Source organism: Barbatula barbatula, assembly GCF_947034865.1.
Source record: "Barbatula barbatula genome assembly, chromosome: 4".
Lineage (NCBI taxonomy): Eukaryota > Metazoa > Chordata > Actinopteri > Cypriniformes > Nemacheilidae > Barbatula > Barbatula barbatula.
Genome location: NC_136768.1, coordinates 4389174 through 4412867, shown reverse-complemented (window position 1 = coordinate 4412867; position 23694 = coordinate 4389174). Strand labels below are relative to the sequence as shown.

The 23694-nt window shown below is 38.2% G+C and overlaps 1 protein-coding gene across 1 annotated transcript; it reads right to left on the bottom strand.

The window, feature by feature from the left end:
• Nucleotides 1-1735: 1735 nt before the first annotated feature.
• On the bottom strand, nucleotides 1736-22912 carry stab2 (stabilin 2). The gene is made up of 67 exons (XM_079454374.1): nucleotides 22816-22912; nucleotides 22020-22147; nucleotides 21666-21772; nucleotides 19466-19551; nucleotides 19315-19381; nucleotides 19130-19225; nucleotides 18927-19049; nucleotides 18590-18786; nucleotides 18356-18486; nucleotides 18155-18288; nucleotides 17959-18041; nucleotides 17748-17891; nucleotides 17406-17549; nucleotides 17244-17306; nucleotides 16965-17081; nucleotides 16834-16887; nucleotides 16673-16753; nucleotides 16441-16593; nucleotides 16215-16274; nucleotides 15430-15531; nucleotides 15163-15249; nucleotides 14911-15022; nucleotides 14615-14792; nucleotides 14158-14251; nucleotides 13921-14079; nucleotides 13672-13767; nucleotides 13500-13595; nucleotides 13359-13406; nucleotides 12732-12868; nucleotides 12542-12650; nucleotides 12353-12430; nucleotides 12167-12256; nucleotides 11958-12065; nucleotides 11744-11875; nucleotides 11528-11656; nucleotides 10955-11017; nucleotides 10252-10344; nucleotides 9924-10119; nucleotides 9723-9818; nucleotides 9528-9573; nucleotides 9292-9371; nucleotides 9087-9212; nucleotides 8842-8918; nucleotides 8475-8546; nucleotides 8142-8261; nucleotides 8010-8054; nucleotides 7850-7930; nucleotides 7558-7710; nucleotides 7332-7481; nucleotides 7176-7235; nucleotides 6904-7080; nucleotides 6668-6757; nucleotides 6428-6574; nucleotides 6209-6268; nucleotides 5954-6077; nucleotides 5426-5575; nucleotides 5229-5333; nucleotides 5020-5127; nucleotides 4555-4748; nucleotides 4334-4475; nucleotides 3678-3811; nucleotides 3425-3590; nucleotides 3240-3346; nucleotides 3028-3147; nucleotides 2791-2940; nucleotides 2417-2665; nucleotides 1736-2342 (listed from the first exon to the last, which is right to left on the bottom strand). The coding sequence occupies exons 1-67, from the start codon at nucleotides 22900-22902 to the stop codon at nucleotides 2241-2243; spliced, it is 7593 nt and encodes a 2530-aa protein (XP_079310500.1). The 5' UTR covers nucleotides 22903-22912; the 3' UTR covers nucleotides 1736-2240.
• Nucleotides 22913-23694: the final 782 nt, after the last annotated feature.

The window sequence follows — 23694 nt, the reverse complement described above, 5'->3', positions numbered from 1 at the left end:
AGGAACATCTAGGTAACAGAACAAGCATTTAAACACAAGACCATCAAGCCACTAAGCTTGTAGAAAAGGTTTACATACACACAAAAATGTCATTATGAAGTAAAAAAAAACAATTGTTGACAATAAGTGCTACGCAATTGGTTGTCTTAACACTAAATAATGCACATATTTAGAAAACAAACTGTTATTAATATATTATATTATTTTCTTAGCATACAAGAAATGTATCTTAACATTAGTTAGTGGACATACTATGAAAATTCTATCATCATTTACTCTTGTCAATTCAAACCTGTATGACTTTCCTCCGCAGAACACAATAGAAGATATTTTGTACAGGACCCTATTCACTTCTATTGTATAGAGAAACCAGTGCAAACAAATGGGGGCCAGTTGACAACATTTAACAAAATATCTTCTTTTGTTTACTGCAGAAGAAATAAATTCATACAGATATGAAAATGACTAGAGGGCAAGTAAATGATAACAGAATTGTTATTTTTGGGTGAACTATCACCTCAATGCTTGATGCATCTACATTTATTGCAGAATATATTTACTCACAACATATAATGATTTGGGTTTTAAGGGTGATCGAAACAAACAAAGAAACTGTGTTCAACAGGAACTAGCTTGTGTTTGTTTACATCACGGTCCAACACAAAAGCATGGAAGCAAAACAACTATGTTGTCCATTTATTTGTAAAGGACAGTGTAAATTTAGATGCTTTCTTTAACGACTTCAACACATGCAATATGCGATTTTATACTTTATAAGAAAAGTTACTTACAAGTAAGTCGCGTGGGGTGCGTGTGTCGCTCGTCAACAGGTGTTGCTGCGGTCTCTGATGATTAAGCGTCATGTAGTTGATGTTGATTCACTCGCTACTGACGCCAAGTGGAGCGGAGGGTGAACCGCACATGCATATTATTTGACATAACATCTCCTGGCTCTTTCCACTCTACCGTTGTTGTGAGATAGATTCTACAGTAATTATGTTCTCCTGTGTCCTGGTTTGTCTGTTAAAGATGTCATTGAGACATAAAGATCAAATTAACTCATATTTATTTACCATACAGAATGACTATATGGTATGATGTGACTGTCCATGTGTCAAGTGTTGAATTGACCATAAAATCTATTATTGCCATAAGGGTTTTTGGGGCCATGCACATGCAGGTCAACACCTGAGCTCGAATGTATAAACTTTTTTTACGTAGAGAAATTATCAGGTTCAAAACAGCAAATGTTTTATCAGATTATTAACATTATATACATTAGGCTATTTTAGAGATTTAGGGAAAACAAGCTCAAATTGTCTTACCTTGATATTGAATTCAATTCAATGTAGCGCGAGACAGGAGTGCGTTCGAAACGCTCACGCAGCACTTTGACGTCAGCACGTTGCTCTGAGTGATTGCGCAACAACCTTGCAGGTGGCCAAGTGAATACAGCGTGCACGTGTTAGTTCAACCAAGAGAATGACGCCTAATTCAAATGCTCAGGTGAGAGAATTCATTCGTATACAAAATACTTTACAACAAATATATTAGCACCCATCCCGTCTTTTTAAACAGGTAAGGTAAACAAGGTAAACTTGCAGGATCATTGCACTCAAAGTAAAATGTTTATCATCAGATCTGATACATTCAAGCAGTCAATTTAATTATTGTTCATTTTAAGATGTCAATTCAATCAATTGATTATAGTAATAGATTAAACAATTCAGTAATTAATTATATTGATTTTATTGGGTGTGAATTTTCACACAATAATTGTAACAGAGAAAAGGGAAAGGGTTGTTATACATCAAGGATATTTATTATTGTCTGTAACATAACAGATTGGAGACATGGATAGTAACTCTGTGAATGACAAATATTTACACATGCAAACACTCTAACAAAACAAAATGTGCATACACAACCGCAGTACATTTTGATTTCACAGTGTCATTTTGGTATTTCACGGTCCGATCATTGTTAAATTGAACTTATGATATTGTGGTATTTGAGAGAACTGCACCATGATGTTTTATTGCTGCGTCAGTATATGCTTGATGTGGTTATTTCAGCTATCCTGGAGCAGGTCATAGGAACCAGTGGATATCACTTCATGTCTTCCTATTGCAAAATGAAAAAAGAAAGACCTATTCCAATATGTGTACTATTTGCTATAAAGCGTGGAAAAGCAGTGTTTTTCAGCATTTGAAGAGATATGAAATTGCTGCATGTTAGACTCAAGTTGGTCCTTGGTCTTTTGGGGCAGGGGTGGATTCGTACACAGGATTACTGATGTTCGGGCTTGGTTCTGATTGATTTGCCTCAACTCCTTCATCCTCCTAAAAAGGTCATATATTTACGTTATAAAATGTGTCCGTGCACACTGAACGCAAGCGTATGAGATAAGGCTCACCTTAAAGTAGTGGAACTGAAACGGCTTTGTTGTTTGTGTGTAGAAATTGTATCCCACAAATCCGGCCGCTGCGATTAGGATGATGAGCACCAGCACACCAATGACCATTCCTGCCTTATGAGCCGGGTGGAGGGTTGGAGGGGGAAGCGGAGGGGCTTTCAACGGGCCCTGCAGGACATGGATGACCCCATTGGATGCTAAGATGTCATAGTCGATGACGTACTGATCGTTGATGTATCCGGAGGAGGTCTAAGGCAGAGAGTTAAGTATCCCATTTAAAATTCATTCATCAATTTGACCATAGAGTGAGAATACAAAGATAAATGTTTGAATTGAGTCTGATAGGATTCAGTATATTTGAAATATATTCTTACCGCTGTCTGAGGATCCTGGAGATCAGGCACGCGTGTGAAGGTCAGGCTTTGACCCAGTCGTGTCCTTATGTGGGTGATATTAATAAGTGCCTGCAATACCAATGCCCTTCCATCCAGTAGATGATGCTCTATGTCTCTGCCGCTCAATGTCTGTTCAACACAAGAGACATCAATATGAATATGTCCAAATGATACACTGCAATTGGGTTAGGTGGGTGTGAACTATGTGAGAGTCACCTGGTTGCTGTAGAGACCATTGTTTTCAGGTACAAACAGTGTGGACCGTATGGTAATGTTGCTTATGCGATTCACAAACTCTTTTCCGGATGCGGAAGAACTTGAATAATTTTGGATTTGCTGCAGAACACAAAGAATAGATGAATACTTTTTCAGAAGTCAACACATCCAGACTTCAATCTAAAACATTCATTGGAACAAGCGATACTTACGGAATAGAAGTTAGAGAAGGTTGGTGTGGCTGACAGGACTTGAAGGAGGTTTCCTGTACATGAGTATCCATCACCAATGTAGCCAGTCTTACATTCGCACTTCACATCTGAAACGCACACCATTGATATAACCATAAACTCGAAATGTAAAGATTGTTTTGTAGTTATCCTACAGTGACTCCTACCATTCACTCGATAGCAGAAAGCGTCCCACGTCTCACTGAGGTTATTGCGTGTGCCGTAGTCCACAATGCCCACGTGTCCGAAGCCGCATTTCGGGTTAGAAAAGCTCATGGGATACGCTACCCTCGCTGTCTCAAGCCAACCCGCTGAACACAAGTTATACCCCGCCTGCAACACAAATCCAGAAGAGAAGACACTCAATAGACATACTAACGGGTACAGCGAAAGTCTTGCGTTTTGATGTAAAAGCGCAACCTGCTGGGCATAGGAAAGCTGGGTGTAGGTTGCGATGGTGCCTCCTTCTTCCTTGCAGGCCTCCTGTGCCATGGTGTAGTTCAGCTTGTATACTCCAATCGGGGCACGATAGTGAAAAACTCCCAATGATTTGTCTAAAAAACAGAAAAAATCGTATTTTTTCTAATACATTGTATTCAACATCAAAGTGGCAGTTCACACAAAAAAGAAAATTCTACCTTTACACGCCCTCAATTTGTAGAAAATCTGTATAAATGATTTTGTTCCGATGAACACAGAGGGAGAGATATTTGTAAGAATGCTTGTAACCGAACGGTTCTTAGCCACAATTGACTACCATGGGAAGAAAAATGACAATGGTTGTCCAATGTGCACCAGAACTTTTTTCTGTCCTACATTCTCCAAATATAAAAATTTGTGTTCAAAAGAACAAAACTATTATTTAGTAGTTTTCATACTATGGTAGTCAATGGTGGCCAAGAAGGGTTTGGTTACAAGCATTCTTCCAAATAGCTTTCTCCGTGTTCATCAGAAGATAGAGAGATTTGGAACAACTTGATGGCGAGTAATTTATGCATTTTTGGGTGAACTGTTGCTTTAATACAATATTGGTGAATGCATTATCTGTTGAATTTAGTTGTATGAAATATACAAACCCTCGTAGTGCAGATCAGTACACTGAGCATCTGAATGACACTGTCCGTTATCCTGCAGACAGCGATTGACTGGCAACAGCTTCAGTTCGCACTCAATCCCATCGCCGATGTAGTTGTCTTTACACTCACATTTTCTCTTGCCCTGGTGACCAGATCACGCAAGTCAAAATCCACGTATCCATCTATCATCAAACTGTTATAAATAACAAATGCCCGCTCACAGGTCCAGTCAACGTGCAGGTGGCATGCTCGTGACACCCCCCGTTGTCTTCAGTAACGCAAGGGTCGACCGGTGTGCACACGAACCCATCGCCCGAGTAACCTTTGAGACACGCGCAGCTCACTTTCTCCCCCTTCTGAGTGCACTTAGCATCCTTCGAACAACCACCATTCCAGTACTTGCACATGTCGGCCGCTGCAGAAAAGAGAAGAGTGGTTAGGTAGTGGAGCAAATCAAACATTTTGTAAAGTACAGAATGTATGTGCTACGAATATTAATGTTACTTCAATTTCTGATGGGCAGAGAGTAAACGGACACAAAAAATTCTTGTTTTCCAGAATAAACCAACTAAGCTTACTAAGCTTAATTCTAGTTTCAGATGTAAGTTTTTGGTTTGTTGAAACAAGCTGATGAACAAGAAATTGTAAATTCTCTGTAGCTTATGGTGACATCCTCATGTTTGTACCTGTACAGGTGATACCATCTCCTTCATAGTAGGGTTTACAGACACAGGTATTGTTCTCCATACAGACGGCTTTCTCATGGCAAGCGGGATTGCAAACAGGACCATCAACTGAAACGTAAGAGACAAAATCGGAGTACTTACAGGTGAGTATTGTTTGAGTATTTCTACTCTAGAATTGAATCCCAAAACCAAAAGAGTAAAGTCTTTACCTAATTTGTTTTCACAATGAAGACCCGTCCAGCCCTCGTCACAAAAACACGAACCGGTACCTTTCACGCCTTGATCACATGAACCGTGTTCTGTGCAATTACAGGCTAAAGAAACAGGAAGAATAAACAAAGCGCATTGAATAATGTTTTTTTATTCCACAGAGAGCACCTGGACATTGTTGCTTTGAAAAGCTCACCTTTGCAGTCGGCTCCAAAACGTCCGTGCACACACAGCTCGCAGGCTACACCTGTAAATCCAGCATCACAGGTGCAGGTGCCATTTCCTAAATGATCCTCATCACACTTGCCATGGTTACTGCAGGGGGAGCCTGGACCTCCAGGACATGCTGGAGAACAGGTAATGTACACCTTATTTTCAGCTGGTTACTTGCTGCTAAACCGATTACTTTTTACATACAGCCGTGGGGAAATTAAGAGACCATTTCAAAGTTATTTTTAAAGTTAAACATTATTTGTTTAGGTGATAATCTTATATTTTTATCACAGTTTTTATGTGTTTTTTTGTTGTCAGTCTTTCTCATTGCTGTTGGATGACTTTTTTACTCCTGAGGTTTAATTTTGTTTAACAGACACCGGACTTGAATGGCCACATTACATCTAGGAATGCAGATTTGAAATGAAAATTTGGAATGGTCTCTAATTCCCACGGCTGTATATGTACATATATTCAACTAATGTTAATTATACAACACAACACTGCGTACCAAGACAGTCTCTGCCGAAGTACCCCGAACAGCATTTAGGCTTCCAAATGACCATAGTACATATGGATTGGCATCCATCAGTATTAGCCACAAAGAGATGAGTCAGGTCACACTTTCGTTCGGCCTAGATTGTAAACACAATGTTAAAAAATTCTAGCGTGCAATGGTGTTTATTTACTTTCCAACCATAAAAGCAACTCAAGGTATGCAATGACAACAGACTCAGATAGGGCAAAGTTATTCAGCACGTTTTACCTTTAGCTTGCTTCCCTGTGGGCAGTCCAAATAACTTTGACGACATCGTCTGCATTTCAACTGTTAAAACAAACACATCTAGGGTTTTACTAGAGAATACCACACTTACTGTAGAATAGCATAACAAACGTTTATTGCTTTTATCACATTAAGGCTCAGTACAAGGTGTAATGCACAACATACATTATACTAGAGTAAATTTTCCAATTTAGGACTCACTGTAATATCAACGTTGTTCCTACTGTCACAGCGTCCCCCAAGGCTCAGAGGATTCAGGAGGCAGTTAATGCCATAAATGATGCCGCCATTGAATATGATGTTTCTCTTTACAATCCGACAGTTTTTATCATTCACATAAAGCTCGCCCTAAGCAGAAATATGCGAGACGTGACACATGCATCTATCATTAACACAAGAGAAACATTTAAACAACATTTAGTTCAATATCATTACACTTACAATTTGCTCTTCTCCCACACAGGCCACTGACAGATCTGAGCCCTGTTGAGTTTTTAAAGAGCTGCCATGCATGAGGTCAGACGGCAGAATCTTTAAGAGACACAGTAAGTTGTTTTAAGTAATGATGCATTAGGGGTCATTGAAAAGTATTGAGTGTAATGTTGCATTAGTCTGGACTAAATATGCCTTGAATGCAATTATTAGTATAAACCAAAACGCAATGTATGGAGACAAACCTTGGTATCGTGCAGGATGTGGTATCTTAGATACTCTGCTAGTTTCTCACGGTTATGCATAGCGTACAGGAAGTCCTTCTGCTCCTGGGCCAGAGCGGCCATAGCGCTGTCTGTGGGCAGGAACAAGGTGACTGGCTGGTTGATGCTGTCCATCACTAACTTCAACACATCTGTGTCCTTTAAACAAAGAATTCAAAATTGAGGTCATTAGAAAGGCTGTTTTGAGACAGAATAACCAGAAGAAAGGAAGGTAAATCCATTTTTTTGCCCACCTCTAGCAATTTGTAGAATGTCGAGAAGCCATGAAGACGAACCACATCTGAGAGGTTACGCTTTAAAAAAAAAGTCAAGTGTTGTGATTTGTCATTTTCACTATAAATCAATGCAATGTAATTTGAAGAGATGGGTGTGATTCTGTGAAGACATACGGGGGTGTTTTCTTCCTTCCTGTCAACAATGGCTTTCAGGTTCTGCAAACGGGGCGGGATTAGGACAGTGTCGATCTCGTGTAAAATCCCATTACTGCTTTCCAGATTACTGAACACAATTTTGGCCTTGTCATTGATGTATATAGTATCCTGGGAACAAAGAAATAGTGTTATCTTACAAAGTCGTATTTTCTTTTCCATTCATAAATGATATAGTGCATACTACCTCAGTGTATGTGATGCTTAGGACGTCACCCATAAGTGTTGTTAGGTTACGGGGTTGCGTAAGGTCCTCCGGGAATAAACTGCGGCAAGGCACTATATGGTACCTCATGATTTCGGCATATATGTCAGAATTTTTCCTAGCTATATCCTTTACCTAAAAAAATGAGTGACTCATCAGTAACCGTAAAGAAACACTACTGGTTCTCAATATCGTCTTTGTTTGTTAAGAGACATATAGCAATGCTTCATGTTGGATTCGATGGAAATGTCAGGAAAACATCAAAATCACATACCTCGGAATTTTTATAAGCATTTGCGGTGGGTACAAAGACAGTGAAGGGACCACGACTTCTGAGAGCAGAAATACCAGTCGTCTGTAAACGAATTCAGTCAACGTTTTTCTCACCCATAGAAAACACCTTTTTTATACACTATTATAATGAAGACACATACCAGCAATCCCAATAGAAAATCCCTCAATCTTCTGGTTGAAAGCTCCTGAAAAAAGGAATAAGTATACATATACTATAGTTGGAGATCAGTATCTAACGTTTGCGTGCTGAGGTGTTTTGCTGTACATCTTACTTTCTGCAGGGATGCTGTACAAGTCTCTCCATCTCCGACATAGCCATGATCACACATACAGGATCTATTTGAGGGTCCTTTCATGGTACAGCTGGCAAACTTGTGGCATCCACCATTTAACTAATAGAACACAAGAGATGAGATGGAAGTACGTCACAGAATAGTTAGTTATTTGTTTTAATGTGTGCTTGAGTCCAATGGATCTTTGGTACAAATGTAGTCTAAAATAGATCATGTAATTCAACGGTCTGTTTTGATATGACATTAAGCATAAACAAAGCTTCATAACAAATCATAATAAAATGGAATATATCACCAATACGCAAAACGTACCTTACGACATAAATTGATGATTTCACACTTGTTCCCGATCATAGTAAATCCGGTTTTGCAAAAACATGCGGTCTAAAAAAAAATGTCAGTGCCAAGTGTATTATTTAACAATCAGCAATTGCAAAACCCACATGATTTATAATAATTGTACTTCGACTACATGTGCCACCTAAACCCATTCATGTTTAATGTCAAATATATTTTGAATTCACTATATATGACATACAAAGTTATCTTTGTGAAATAAAATTAATTTAAATGAAGGATTTAAACATTCTGGTCGTATCCTTAAACTGCACATTTAAATGAAATGCGTTTAATGCTGACACAAGTTTTTACCTGGTGTGTGTTTATATTTAGCTTGTACCTTATTTGGGCCTGTATGAATGCAGTCCGCATCCGGGTGGCATCCCCCTTTATTACCGTCCAGACAGGGGTTGATGGCTTCAGAAACACAGGCTCCAATTAATAAATTACACAATCAATAATTCATCAGTCACCATACATTAATTCATCAATAGGTCCTTGAATTGAAACCTAAATTGAAATAAAATTCTGCCCCAAGCACACATTTTGTGTTAATTTATCATTGTGAACATTGAACGGACTTACAAATGCATATGATCCCATCTCCTTCATAGCCTGGGGGACACACGCATATTCTCTGTCCCGGGACAGTTTTCTTGCACAGCGCACGGGCATAGCAGCCTCCGTTATTCTCTGCACAAGCGTCCATCGCTTGGAATGACATAAAAGCATGTTTGATGCTCATAACGATTGAATACAATCTCTATTTCGTTTTGTGAAGGATTCTTACCTGTACAATGAGTGCCATTACCCTGAAATCCTGCTACACATTTACAGTAATACGTACTGTCCGCTTCATTCAGCAGACAACTGCAAACATTCAAATATATACGTTAGGTGCAATTTCAAGGTACTTCTATGAATGGCGTAATATTAAGGTTATTAAAAAAAAACATGGTGGCACTTTGGTCTATATATATATATATATATATATATATATATAGGGTATATTGAAAGTCAACTTACTTGGCACTGCTGTGACATTTTCTTCCACACATGTCTGATGTTATAGCTAAAAATAATCATTGGTAAATATGTTGATGTGAGATCAGGCAATATATTATGCTTATCCACATTTGGATGGATATTGCCATCGTATAGAATCCCATTTAACCATTTAATGTATGCATACTCCATGTGTGCAACTGATGAAAATCATACCAAGATTGCAGGTTATTCCTTTCCAGCCCAAATCACACTCGCAGCTGCCGTCTCCATCCATACCATCTTTACAACGTCCATGAACACACTTGCACTCTAGAGGGAAAGAAGTATGGACCCAAATTATAAACCTTTGGCCAACCAACTCTTTACGTCCAGTCTCTCAATGCAGTATGTGAATGTAGTTTAAATGTCTGGTACCTTGGTCGCAGTGAATTCCATATGTTCCACTTCGGCAATTCTTGCAGGCAGCGCCCTTAAAATTCTGGTTACACTGGCAAACCCCTGTGCCGTTCGTTCCATCAGCACATACACCGTTACCGAAACAGGGTTGAGCCTCTGGTCCCGGACACAGCTCACAGTTTATTCCATAATAACCCGCACAACACTGTCTTTTCTGCCAATAAAATGATATCACTTCAAACATACTTTGAAAACTTTATTTTTAAGTGTGTATTTTTTATACTGAAGTTAGGAACCGTGCAATGTCTGTGGTAAATTAATAATTGAAATGTAATAATTCACATACAATAGTGACTTTCACACATATGACTTCACATCCGATAACCACCACTGTGTCTCCGTAAAACACTCGAGTGTACATGCATCTCCTTGTTTTCATCTGAAAAGAATGTGAAATGTATATAAGTTATAAGTTTAATTGAATGCAGTATCTCTGGTAATCCATTAATAAATTGAATGTTTCATTTCGGTAATACAGCATATTTGGGTTCGTAAAGGGACAGTTCACCCAAACATGAAATTCCGACCGTTTATTCACCCAAAAGTTTTTTCAAATCTGTAAAATGTATTTGTTCTGGTGAACTCATAGAAAGATATTTAAAATAATTATTGTTACCAAACAGATCTTGGCCACCATTGACTACCAAAGTAGATTTTTGTGAAAATGTTATTTTCTGATGATATTTTGAAGCATGTAGGAAAGCAAATTGTTCTGCGGCGCTTTTGACTAACTTTTTCCTACTATGGTAGTCAATGGTGGCCAAAAACTGTTTGGTTATAAGCATTCGTGCAAATACTTTTCTCTGTGTTCATCAGAACAAAGACATTTATACAGATTTGGAACAACTTGAAGGTAAGGAAATGATGACAGGATGATCGTTTTTACATACAATACAGATCATAATAATGAGACAGCGTGAGATTGCACAATATGACTAAATATAATAAATATACATTCATGAGTAAAAATGTAAAGCTTTTGCACTCACCACTCTTTTCGTTCCTAGAGGACAAATGTCCTCAGCAGGTCCAAAACAATCCATGCAGCGTCCCTGCAGAAAGAAATGTATAGTTAAATATAAATCTATCTATCTATATCTATATATATATATATATATATATATATATATCGTATTTATAACATGATGTTTTGTCTTTGTGCTTCACAGAAGCCAGAAAATGGTTTGGTTTGGTTTGGAAGGAGATGAAGGTGAGTGAATGAACTGTGTATTTACACATCGACACAGCATATACAGTAAAACCAAAAATTATTCAGACAACTTCAAAATGTCTTGCATTACTTACTTGGCAACCATGACCAAGCAATGCTTTATTTAGTTTCATCTGTGGTGTTAAGAGCGCATTGGCAATTAAAATAAAAAAACACTGACACAACATGTCAAATGTCTGAATCATTTTGTCCCAAATTGTTATCAGTTTTACTGGTAGTCCACCATATGAAGAATTTTGGGGTATATGATGTCGGTTTACTTTATTTACTATAGTGTCCTGCACCCACTAGTAAAAAATCTGTTTGACTATTTTAGTGTGATGCATTATACCGGGAGAAGTGTAGTGGATTCTCTGTCACAGCGGTTGTTTGGGATGGATAGAACAGCAGACACTGTGTGGATCACCCCTTTATTGGTTTCGATATTTGTTGCGTTCATCTCGGCATCATTTACAAACAGCTGTTGGAACAGAGAACGATTTTTAACATTTATGGTTGAATACCAAACGATTGCATCATCTTAGCATGGCATGAGTTATGGACTTGCCTTGTTATCTTGGCGGAAAAATCCAAGCTGATAAGAGAAGCCCAACAGAGTATCTTTATAAAGTCCATCGATCAACTGTTCTTCTTTAATGATTTCATTCACAATAATGTGATACCGGGTCACATTCAATTCCTAAAAACAAACACGATGCACTTTTCAAGAATCATACTGTGTTACACAGATGTGTGTGCAAGTGTTTGTACTTGTGTATTACCAGTATTTCCTTGCCCGTTCTTCTGAGGTATTCTTGGATGGCGCTGTCCGTGGGGGCAAATATGGTAAATCCAGTAGACTCCTCTAAATCATCAGTCAAGTTATGTTTCTGAAAATAAAATCACAACTCTAAAAATCACAATTGATCCTTGGGTAAGATAAAATGCAACACAAGGTAAAGAGGTGCATTATTGTAGATATGACACTTACAATGAGAGCGTTGCAGAAAATAGAGAGATCAGAACTTTCATTCAACACCTCCAGTAAACCTTTGCTCAACTGTCGCTCAGAGATCAGCACCTGGAACAGACCAGCAGTGGTGTATTTCATTAAACCTCTTAGTTCTTCAACAAAAAAAATTCCAGATAGGAAAAAGATAAGGTTCTGGGCTCATACAGTGTCAATAAGATGGATTACTCCATTCTTCGCTGCCATATCTCCATATATTACTTTTCCTCCTGCGACAATAGTGCTCTGAATTAAGAGAGAAAAAAAAGTATTATTTGAAAACTATTTTAATGTGTGTTAAGAGAATGAGAGAATATCAATACACAGGAATTTTTTTCTTGTCATTGGTGGACTCACATCATTGGTTGAAGAAACTGGAAGTGTCCTTTTTAAAAGAGAAGCTAGTTGTGGCAAAGGGGTGGTACGAAGATCGGTCAGTCTAAATATCCCAGGAATAATGTGATTCCTGTGAAAACAACAAACAGATGCATTATGAAACGTAAAAGGTCATGTTTGTTGGATGCTTCTGCGTTCATCATGTTCTTACTTGATAAGACTTGGAAGGTTACTGGGGGACAGCCAGAAGTCTTTGTCGTCTTCACTCATTTTTTCTATTGCTTGAGCCGATGGTACAAAAAGTGTCAAATTCTCTGTCTCTGATAGCAGCTGAGAAGCATCCGCTAGCTATTAAATAATTCAGAACAAATAATTACATTCAAATTAATAAAAAAATCTGTAACAATATGTAGTCACGAATCATTCTTTGTATGTTTATTTTAGGCTTGTTTTGAAATTGTAACATTAGACGTATGATTTAGTGTCCTCAAATTCAAAACATATGATAAAAATATAAGGGTAATTGATAAATAAATTGTACATGTGTCCTATGGTGTGACAGCAAAATTTTGAAAACAAACTGTTAATATTACATTGTTCTGTATTATTGTTAATATTTATATAAAATAGCGAGAGGTTTGTCTTAATTGTTGGTTATTTTCTACCCATACACAATATATGAAGAGATAAATTCAAAATCATGTTTACATTTTTTGTGTTAGTCTGCTGTATTTTTTTGTTGTTATTATTATTTGATAAAAAACACGATTTGTGAACTATTGATGATGTATATATTTGAAATGTATAAAATACTAAACTACTTCAAAGCCAAACTTACAGTGACCCATTTGTTAAATTCTAGAAGTTCAGGGTTTGTTGCAACTTCCTACAAAGACATAATTTAAAAACATGTTAATACAGGAAAGGTTTGCATGCTTACAGAATGTAAAATCTCATCAGAAAACCTCATGTCATATACCTGTGCAAGCGTTCCATAACAGATGATTCCATCACCAGCGTAATCGTCCTCACACACACACTGCCATCCGTCCTGACCCATGAACCGACAGGTGGCCTTCAAAAATAAAAACCTGTAAGGATGCTTCAGATGTGTACATGTTTCTCTGTGTGAGTATTTGTTTGACACTCACCAGGTAATGACATCCACCCTTCTGTTCTACACACTGATTGATCGGTTCGCACGCCATCCCGTCACCGTGGTAACCGTTTTTACAGGCACAGTCGCTCTGATTAAAATGTATGTATCAGTGGTTAAATCATCAGGTGAATAGATGGATAAAGGGATGAAATTAATGAATAAATTACTGAAAGAATGGATTAATGAATAGATAGTTAAAAACAGATGAATAAATGAACACAGAGTATAAAGTCTCTCTCACCTGTCCTGGGCCAACGTAGATACAGGTGGCATTAGGGTGACACCTCCCTCTAGACTGATCCAAACAGTTATTGATGGGCTGACACTCATCTCCATCCTCTCTCCACCCGCTCAGACACTGGCACGTATGTGTACCTGGACCCGTCTTTATACATTTGGCCTGTGGATCAAGAGTTAACGCACTGTCTAACATAGAAGCTCATAAAACAACCCAAGCACACATGTGCATCTGACTCACGTTGATGCTGCAGCCTCCACGATTAGGCAAAGCACACGGATCACTCTCAATGCACATGTATCCATCACCTTTGAAACCCGGCTTACACACACACCTGATAGAAATCAATACAAAACCGTCTTATATGACTGATCAATAATTTAATAAAGATTTGAAGATGATATTGAAGTATGATTTTGCGGTTTCTTTTAAATAAAGGATTGTGCGACATTGCATTTTAAATGTGACATTGTCCGAATACTTTTTGCCAATCAGTTCACAGGACAGTGGAGAGCAGACAGGAAAATAGGGATGTTGAATAGGGAAATTTTCCAAGTCCCCATGAGCCAAAGACCCCTTAAGCCAATATATCATGGGTCTGGAGCATGTGCACTAACCACTATGCCACAGCTCTTTGAGATATTTTATTGCAAGGTTATTTCTGACTCAATTTAAAGATGTAGGGGACGGGACTAACGTTAAGGCTCCATTGTTGGACACGCAGTCAGCGTGGGCGTGGCATGGCCGGTTGGGCCCACACGACTGAGTTTGCTGCTCGCAGAATTCTCCGGCATAACCGTCTTTACAGGAGCCCTCCTTACATTTACCGCTCGCCTCTGGACGATTATCACATACACCGTGTATGCATCCACAGGCTGGTGTTGGGGGGAAAACAGAATATTGTTAGTTACCTGTTAAAAAAACTAACATTTGAAGTATTGCGAAATCGTTTTATACCAAAAGGGTATGATAAGTGGAGACATGAATTCATACTTTTGTCACAGGACGAGCCGTATTTGTTAGGGTTTGCACAGTACTGGCAGCGAGAGCCTTTAAAATTGAGCTCGCATTGGCACGTGCCGTTTCCATCGATGCCGTCAGAACACTACAAAAGAGATGTGGTTACCTAAACCAGCTGCCTTTTAGTGCTAAGCAAGCATATAAATACACAGAACGGTGAGTGGAAGTGGAACAATGCAATTACATATATTTATAACTGACAGTTCGTAGGTTTTAAAAATGTACCTTGCCATGAAAGGAACAGGGGGCGGTAAAACCACCTGGGCATGGAGAGCAGTCTGGCCCGAAGAAACCTTTGCAGCAGAGAGGGGTCTAAATTCACACAGATAAGCGTTCACATTAAGACTTAAGAAGCTTTGACTGGGTCAGACTGACCAGCAAAAATACAGTTGCACATGCAAGAAAATACTTGACTAAAATATAATAGGCTTAAAAATATATAGATAATAATCAGTTGGATTTAATAAAAGCGGAGGTGAAACAGATACTTACAGTCTTTGTCTCGTTGCAATAGTGAGCACAGCCAGAAGTGAGTAAGGGTATATGGCTCTCACGATTATTTAACCTATACACACAGTTTTTCACGACCTTATTCTGAGAATAAGGACGCAACAAAAATCAGGCACAGGTTGGTTTGAACAGATTTGCAACAATCTAACAAAGATTAATCAACATAATGTGTTTAATGATGTAACCGATTTACTCGGAGCAAGCTATATGTATAAACATTGTATGTACATCCCAATAATCTTGTTTAATAATTTTCAATACAAAACAGAAAAATAGTGATAACCTTTATGAAAAAAAACTATATTGGAATATAATGAAAATATAATTCAATTAAACAATACATTACCATATATTTAAACCGAGTGCTTATATTTTTTCAATTCTATATAATAAGGGCTGTACAACGATTAGTTGCGACTAATATTTGTAAACAAAAACTTGTGTGTGTGCTGTGTATAATAATTCTGTATATACAAACAAACACACATGCATGTATAATTTTTAGAAAATATATATATATTTATATATTAAATATTTATAAATACATATAAATATACAAATGTACAATTATACACATGTAAATATTTCGTATACATGAACATGTGTGTATTTATATTTACGGTAGTATTTTTACATAAATGCTAAATAATTTAATATATTCACTGTTTAATATATAGGAAAATACATTTCTTTCAGCAAAGGAAAATAAAATTAATAAAAGTAAACAATTTTTAAATGAAAATCTGATCTCTTCATTGAAACCTCACCGTTCGTTCACCGGTAGGACAAAGAGATTTGGAGGGATTTGTACAGCTAACACATGGACCCTGGGACAAAGAGAAAGTGTCATTTAAGCACTTATTCCACATTAACAAAACAAAGTCGATCCATGTTTAAAAAACAGCATTGGGTTATATCTTCATTTAAACAGCCATCGCTGATACAAAGAACACATTAAAAATGTATTTAAACCGATCTGAATATGTGACTCACCCTGTAAACATTGTTTTCTGTAAGGTCACAGCGATGTGGAAGGATGGGCTCTATAGATGCTGGAATCAGAACGCCCTCTACTGAATGGAGACGACCATTCGCTGCCTCAACATCCAGTTCCAGCATCGCCTCGCCATTGACCAGCATTTGACCCTGTATGCATTAAAAAAACAGCATAGACCACAATAGTACTGATCCAAATCGCTAAATATAATGATTGAGATGTACTCACAGCAGCGGTTACGTTAAAGGTCAGGGCCTGGTTGGCCAGGCTCATGGTACGAGAATTTGAGGCGATGAAACTGGCACTCAACTGCGTACAAATATACAGATATGAGAAATTATTTCTAGTCAACGATCAAAAAATAGAATTGAACATGTACACTCACAAACCTGGGAAGAGGAAATTATGTGATTGCGCATCAGCTCCAGTAGCTTATTCTTACCCTGAAATGGGAGAAATCAGAATTGTTTTTATATAATACACAACTATAATTAGGGAATTTGCAATATTTACAGTGTACCTCTTCAGACGTGAGGTAGTCTAGATAGCCAGCCTTCAGGAAACTAAATGCTGAATTTGTCGGTGCAAACAGTGTATATGGTCCTGGACTTTCTAAAACGGCTGCCATGTTGGTTTTCTGAGAAAAACAAAAATCTTTCAGATTGAGAAATTTCATTACAGATTGATTCAATGCAAGTCGTATTTTAAATAGAAGGACAGCACATAGTGTGACCTAATAACACCCCAAGGATGCATATAATGGCTCTTAGAACCTTGAAGGAACATTGAGTTTTCATACCTCAAGCAAAGACTTAAACTGAGAAAACTTTCCATTTTTCGAAAGAATCTGCAACAGGTTTTCCTGAAAGTAAATTGTATTTGGATACAACATCATGTTTATAATAAATAACACAGTTCAAACATAAAAACCGTGATCAAGAAATTCTTTAACTTTTCGAACCTCTTTCTCGCTGATCACGGTGGAAGGGACGACATCCATCAGCTTATCAACCAGATGAATAATTCCATTCGAGGCGAAGATGTCCGTCTCCACAAGCGCAGCTTTCTTGCGGCTGCCATGCAGACGGATTTTGATCTGCTTGAGCTTCGAGCGATCAGAATAAAATGTATTAGTCATCAAATAGAGATTCAAGTCATGACATAAGCATATTATACACTTTCCGGGAACAGAGCCGGAAAGAATTTGGGGAAGAAACAGGATATCACCATTAGGCTGCATGTGGACATTCTTGAGAACAACCAATGAAAAATCTACACGCACAGTTTGAACTTAATTACATACATCGATCATGGATTCACCCGCCAGGCCAGTCAACGTGTAGTATAAGATTCCTTTCTTCAGAGAGTCAAAATTCACCTCTCCGGCCACCATGTGCAGCTTGGCGAGATAGCGAGCTTGCATTTCATTGGCGAGCAGGGTTTTCACCTGAAGTTAAAACATGTTATTATCCAGCTTTGTGTATGTGTGAGTGTGAGTGTGTCGTCTGACTCACAGATGTGCCTTTAAAAGCTTTGTTCACCGGCACGAACACTGTAAATGGTCCGAGGGAGGTCAGAGGCCATGACATGGCTTTATCTGAAACAACACAGTAATGTCTGAATGTGTGAACAGATCCTGCACAGATTTACTATACGAAATACAAGCTAGAATTAAAAAAGAAAAAGCTCCAATAATAATAAAGTACTCACCAAACAGTGTAATGGCACTAGAAAGCTGGCCCGTCCACTCCCCACCTGGCTTTGAATTCAGTTCCTGCAGCTGCTGAATTATGTTGCCGAGGCATATCTTCCCGTTGCCAAGGTAACCGTCAAGGCACTTACACCTGTAAACAAGTAGGAATGTTGTAATGCGGGTAGTTCATTATAGTGATAAAGTAAAAAGAGACATACTCGACTGTCCCCGGTACTACTGTGGCACAGGTGGCGTATTTATGGCACGAGTCTGGTCTGCACACATCTTTAATAGTGCAGCCCATCCTTTCAACGAACTTCTCAAATCCCTCCAGACACTCACAGTGAGCCTTTTTAAATTAAACCGAAACGATCACAAGAAAGATGGAAGTGAACAAATCGCATTCAAACTGTTTAAGTGTATGTTGCTGAATATCATTTTAACACACTCACCTTTCCAGGGCCGTCGTACACGCAGCGTGTAGAGCTAGAAGGACAGTCACCCAGGTTAGTCTGGCAGGGGTCAATAGGCATGCACACGTGTCCATCGCCACTGTATCCTTCTACACACGTGCACACGTGCTGGTTTGGTCCTTTATGCGCACACACTGCATTCGCATGGCACACGCTTCTTAAGCAGGGATTAATTGCTGCATGAAGAATGAGACAAAAACGCAGAACAGATGTTGTGAAGTTGCCATCTCGCAGACGATTTCAAAGTTTGCCCTATGGAATCAATGTCCCATCCCAAATTCCTGTTTCAACAAGAAATATTAAATGAGGTACTCACACGTGCACCTGACTCCATCACCTTGATAACCAGGTTTGCACTTGCACACGATCTGGCCTGTGGAAATTTCCTCGATGCAGCGAGCGTCCGGCCCACAACGTAAAGAAGCACAGGCGGGGAGCTCTGGATAAAGAAAACACATATATCTGCTATTCCAATCTAAAGGCACGTATGCATAAAGTAAAACACCTCTCATTTCTTACCTTGACTGCAGTCTATACCAGTATACCCAGACAGACATGTGCATTGTCCCGTGCCTTTAACTCCGCTGTCACATAAGCCATGCTTGCACTGGCACACTGATTATAACAACACGGATGAAACAGTCAGAGCGTGTTTCTATTACAGACAAGATTTATTGCATTTAGGTATTTTGGTGACCCCTTACCGTTGCTGCATGTTTGTCCGTATAAGTTCTCTCCACAGTCCTCACAAGCTGTTCCCACAAAGCCTGTCTACGAAGACACTCAGAGATTCGTTGGGTGCTCGGTTACAGCGTGATGAAGTTAGAGAGATCATGAAAACGAGAGGGAACTTACCTTACATGTGCAAGTACCATTGCCCCCCATACCATCAGAGCAGACACCATTATTACTGCAGCGACTCGCCGCGGATCCCGGACATTCTATCAAAAGAAAAGGAGTAGAAATTAAATAGAAACGTTTGGAAAGAGAGAAGAAAGTTAACCAACTATTTAAAGTATCAAATCAATCTAGACAAATTAAATATGGCTGTCAAACGATTAATTAATATCAATCACATCCTGAATAAAAGTTTGTGTTTACATAATATACGTCTGTGTACTGTGCGTATTAATTTTGTATTTATAAACACATACATATGCATGTATATATTTAAAGGGATACTTCACCCAAAAATTGAAGAGAATGATATTTGAAAGAACACAGAGAATGATATTTGAAAGAATGCTTTGCTTATAACCAAACACAAACCTATTGACTACCATGGTAGGGAAAAATACAATTGTAGTCATAAGTGTCCCAGAACTGTTTGCTGTCCTACATTTTTCAAAATGTCTCGTGCTCAACAGAACGAAAATTGCTAGAGTCATTTTTCCTACTATGGGAGTCAATGGGGGGCAATTTCTGTTTAGTTATAAGCATTCTTCCAAATATCTTTCTCTGTGTTCATTAGAACAAAAACATTTATACAGATTTGAAACAACGCGAAGGTGATTTTTGGCTGAAGTATCCCATAAAGTAAAATATTAAATAAAAAATCAATAAACATTTACATATAATTTCAATGATTGGTCAATATAAATAAACAATAAATAAATCTAAATACATGTATGTGAATGTTTTGTGTTTATAAATAAAACATTTATATGCACAGCACACAGACATATATTATGTAAACACAAACTTTTATTCTGGATGCGCTCGATCTGGGGGCACCGAGTTTGACTGATTCTCATTTAAAATCAGGGATTTGGTGTGACTGATCCTAGGACAGTGTTTTGGGTGACAGACGCTTTGGGAGAGGATATGAGTTAGCATGTTTCTCTATTCTTTCTCCCGTCTTCTGTTTTTCTGACCCTCACTCTTCCTTTCCTTCCCGTCATTCTCACTTAGAAAGAACACTTGGTCTGGACAAAATCCCTGACATGATCAAAGCATTCCTTGCACAAAACGTAAAAAGCACACTTGTGGCTTATATTGTATAAACAGTAACTAATAGGCAGACTTTGATGGAATCGGTAAGGTTTCTCCTCGGGTCAGCATTATGAAAGTCTATGGAAACATTGTGATTTACCATCACAGCACTGTCTCATTGACTCAAAGGTCAAATCATTTAACTTTTCAGAAACAATGCAGGAAGTTCTGCTGATAACAGACCAAAGAGACCAAGACAACAGACGGTAACTTAAGTGCTTGACTCAGCTAACTGGTCGTGAGGTCTGTTTGTGTGCTGACAGGCCGAGGAAGTTCTGGAAATGAGACCTCCAAAACCTGTTGGTCAGCACATTCCAGTGGCATAGAGGTACAGGACTGCCATATCCCTCGTGTTGGAAAGGAAGTCTGCAAATCCCTTGTTCTACAAACTTCCTTCCACAATCACACATTTCTATAATGTGTTACAACTGGAAGCGTTCGGGGACGAGATACAGTGACTTGCTTTCATTGTGGAAGGCCAGATCCGTACATACAGGATTTATATCCCTAGTTAGAAATTCCATTGGCGTTCCTTTACAAATTTTGTATCACAATTTGATCCCTATTGGGATCAAATAAAAATCCTTTAGGAATTCACAAAATATCCTTCCGGATAAATTGAAATTCCCATTTTCTGTTTATTTTGTTCACTGAATTTTCCAGTTATCCAGTAGGAACAGAATAATAATGCATAACGCCATTTTTTCCATGTTTAAACACATCCACTAGTTCCCGAGAGGAACCGTTCTTCCCCTTGTTTGTGTTCCAGACCTTGTTAGTGGTCATATCAGAGTAGTTCCTGTCCAACTCATCCGATCAAAATATTCCCTCTGTGAATCTTGCCTCAAACAATAAAGGAAACACTCGATGCCATATAAAATGTGTAAAAATTGGATAAGGACATTGAAAAAGATATGAACGATTTTAATTTCAGGTTCAAGGGGTTATTGATGTCATAATGCCTGTGTGAAAGTGAATGATCCTTTTTTAAATCAAATTCTACATTACCACAACAAAGTACATTAGTTTACCATTTAAAAAAAGAAAATTTCACCAAACTTACCAATGCAGTCATTGCCCCAGTAACCAGGACAACATTGGGGCTCCATTGTGTCCTTAAAGCACACAAATGAGCAGCCCGCAAAACTCAATGCAGCTGTGACAGAATATCTAAATACACAGGCAAAGTTACCTTTGTCAATGGTTGGCAATTTATTATTGCATTTCACATTTTAATGTCACAAACAAGCATGCATGTTTTATCATGATCTTAACATTGACATCCATTTATTTTGTGGTTTAACTAATGTTTTTTTACTGTACTATTTAATCTAATCCTCACATAAAACTACACATTTATAAACGGTATATAGTATATAATATAACATTATGGAATAATATACACACGCACACTCACCTGCAGTCCTTGTTGCTTTTGCCCGGTGACATCTTGCTGTATCCCTTGGGGCAATTCATGAAAGATGACATGGAACAAGAATGACACACCGATTTGGTCACCACCTGGATGTTTTTATCACAGCGGTTCTGATGGACACCAAAACAAACAAGAAACAGTACATTACTATACGAGTTGAAACTCACATGAAGACAAACGTTCTCTTTCATATCTTCAGTTCTTACAAAACCAGTCTCAACACCTGTTCCTGATTTTCCAAGAAGATTTACCTGATTCGTACAGCAGCACGTTCATTCTCAACATGACTTTACCCAGCATCCCACAGTGCATGTCAAACAAATCAAACCAGGGAAGTTTGAATGGAAAAATTGTTTTGAATGCTTTGTATATCTTGATGGGCTACGTCGACCACATAGATGTGTTTTAGACTCAAACCACAAAAAAGCAAACATCTTTTAATTTAATATAGTAAACAGCTCACTTACTGGGCAATGAAGTTTTAGCTACAGTACAGGCAGGTAATTACACCGTTTTTTTCCCACGGAAACGGATAAAAACACTATCATCTAAAAAAATTACTTGTTTATGTCTTTCTTTGCCAGCCTGTTGCCTGGCATATACAAACATCTGTAAACAGAAACTGAAGTAGAGATAACCTAGATGCAACATGCGTCAGTATAAACTGTCCAATGTCTTGTGCCAGAAAGGAAATCTACAAATGCCCTCTTAACTCAAATTCCATTTATAGTCCAAACATGGCACATTCGTAACATGGGTGCACGTGAATAATTCTCACCTGTGAAGTTGCACCATTCACCCAGAGTATCTCGATTCCCATCAGGAGCAGCAAACTTGCATAAACGGAGTTAAATCGGAACTCCATGGTAGTCACACTGTTTATTTACCTATATCTCACCGTCTGAGAGGTTCCTCACCAGACTGTGGTCGCACAAGTTGGCCTTCTGCCTTTTTAACAATCCCTCCTCTCCTCTTTCCTGTACCATAACATGACAGTCGGGGGGGGGGGGGGTCAAATCTAAATCCCTGGCAATCACAGACACATCCATACATATAACAGAATGTCTTTATTTTTTTCATTTACTCCATATAAGATGGCAGTTCATATAGAGAAAGGTTAATGCATGATACTGTGTTAAGATTATAGGTGCACAAAGTATGCAACATCAGTATTTTTATGTGTTTTTTGTACAATATCTAAATATTTTAAATACAAGATTACTAGACTTTATATTAAATATATAATATTCAGACTATTGGTTGGTTTAAAGGTGTTGAGATATTTTTACTGTAAAACTGCTTCTGGATAAATATAAAACCACGTAAAAACTATCACAGATACGTTTTATTCAGCATCTCCGAGGTTTAGATTCTCTTCAGATTAAGAAAAATGGGGTTGAAGAATAATATCTCTTGCAGATAATAAACCCTCATAGGTGACGAATAAGAATCACAGAGTGGATTTTAGAATAAAAACTCAAGTTGCATGAGCTGGTTGATTTTCAGGATTGTGTGTGTGTGTACTGAAAAAAAGCAAAGCTAAAGGCAGAAGAATCACAGGATGTCCCCAGTCATAAATAAGACAAGCGATCAGGCGAAGATTACCCTGTCACACACACAGTTCCTCTGTGTCCTGCTGCATCATGACTTTCCTTTC

What these genes read in the sequence shown, in the direction of transcription:
- stab2 (XM_079454374.1), bottom strand. Translation starts at nt 22,902, where the DNA reads ATGGAGTTCCGATTTAACTCCGTTTATGCAAGTTTGCTGCTCCTGATG. An exon ending in ACATAATTTCCTCTTCCCAG is followed by an intron (nt 16,754 to 16,833) that starts GTTTGTGAGTGT and finishes ATTTGTACGCAG; the next exon opens with TTGAGTGCCAGTTTCATCGC. An exon ending in AACCTTCCAAGTCTTATCAA is followed by an intron (nt 12,651 to 12,731) that starts GTAAGAACATGA and finishes TTGTTTTCACAG; the next exon opens with GAATCACATTATTCCTGGGA.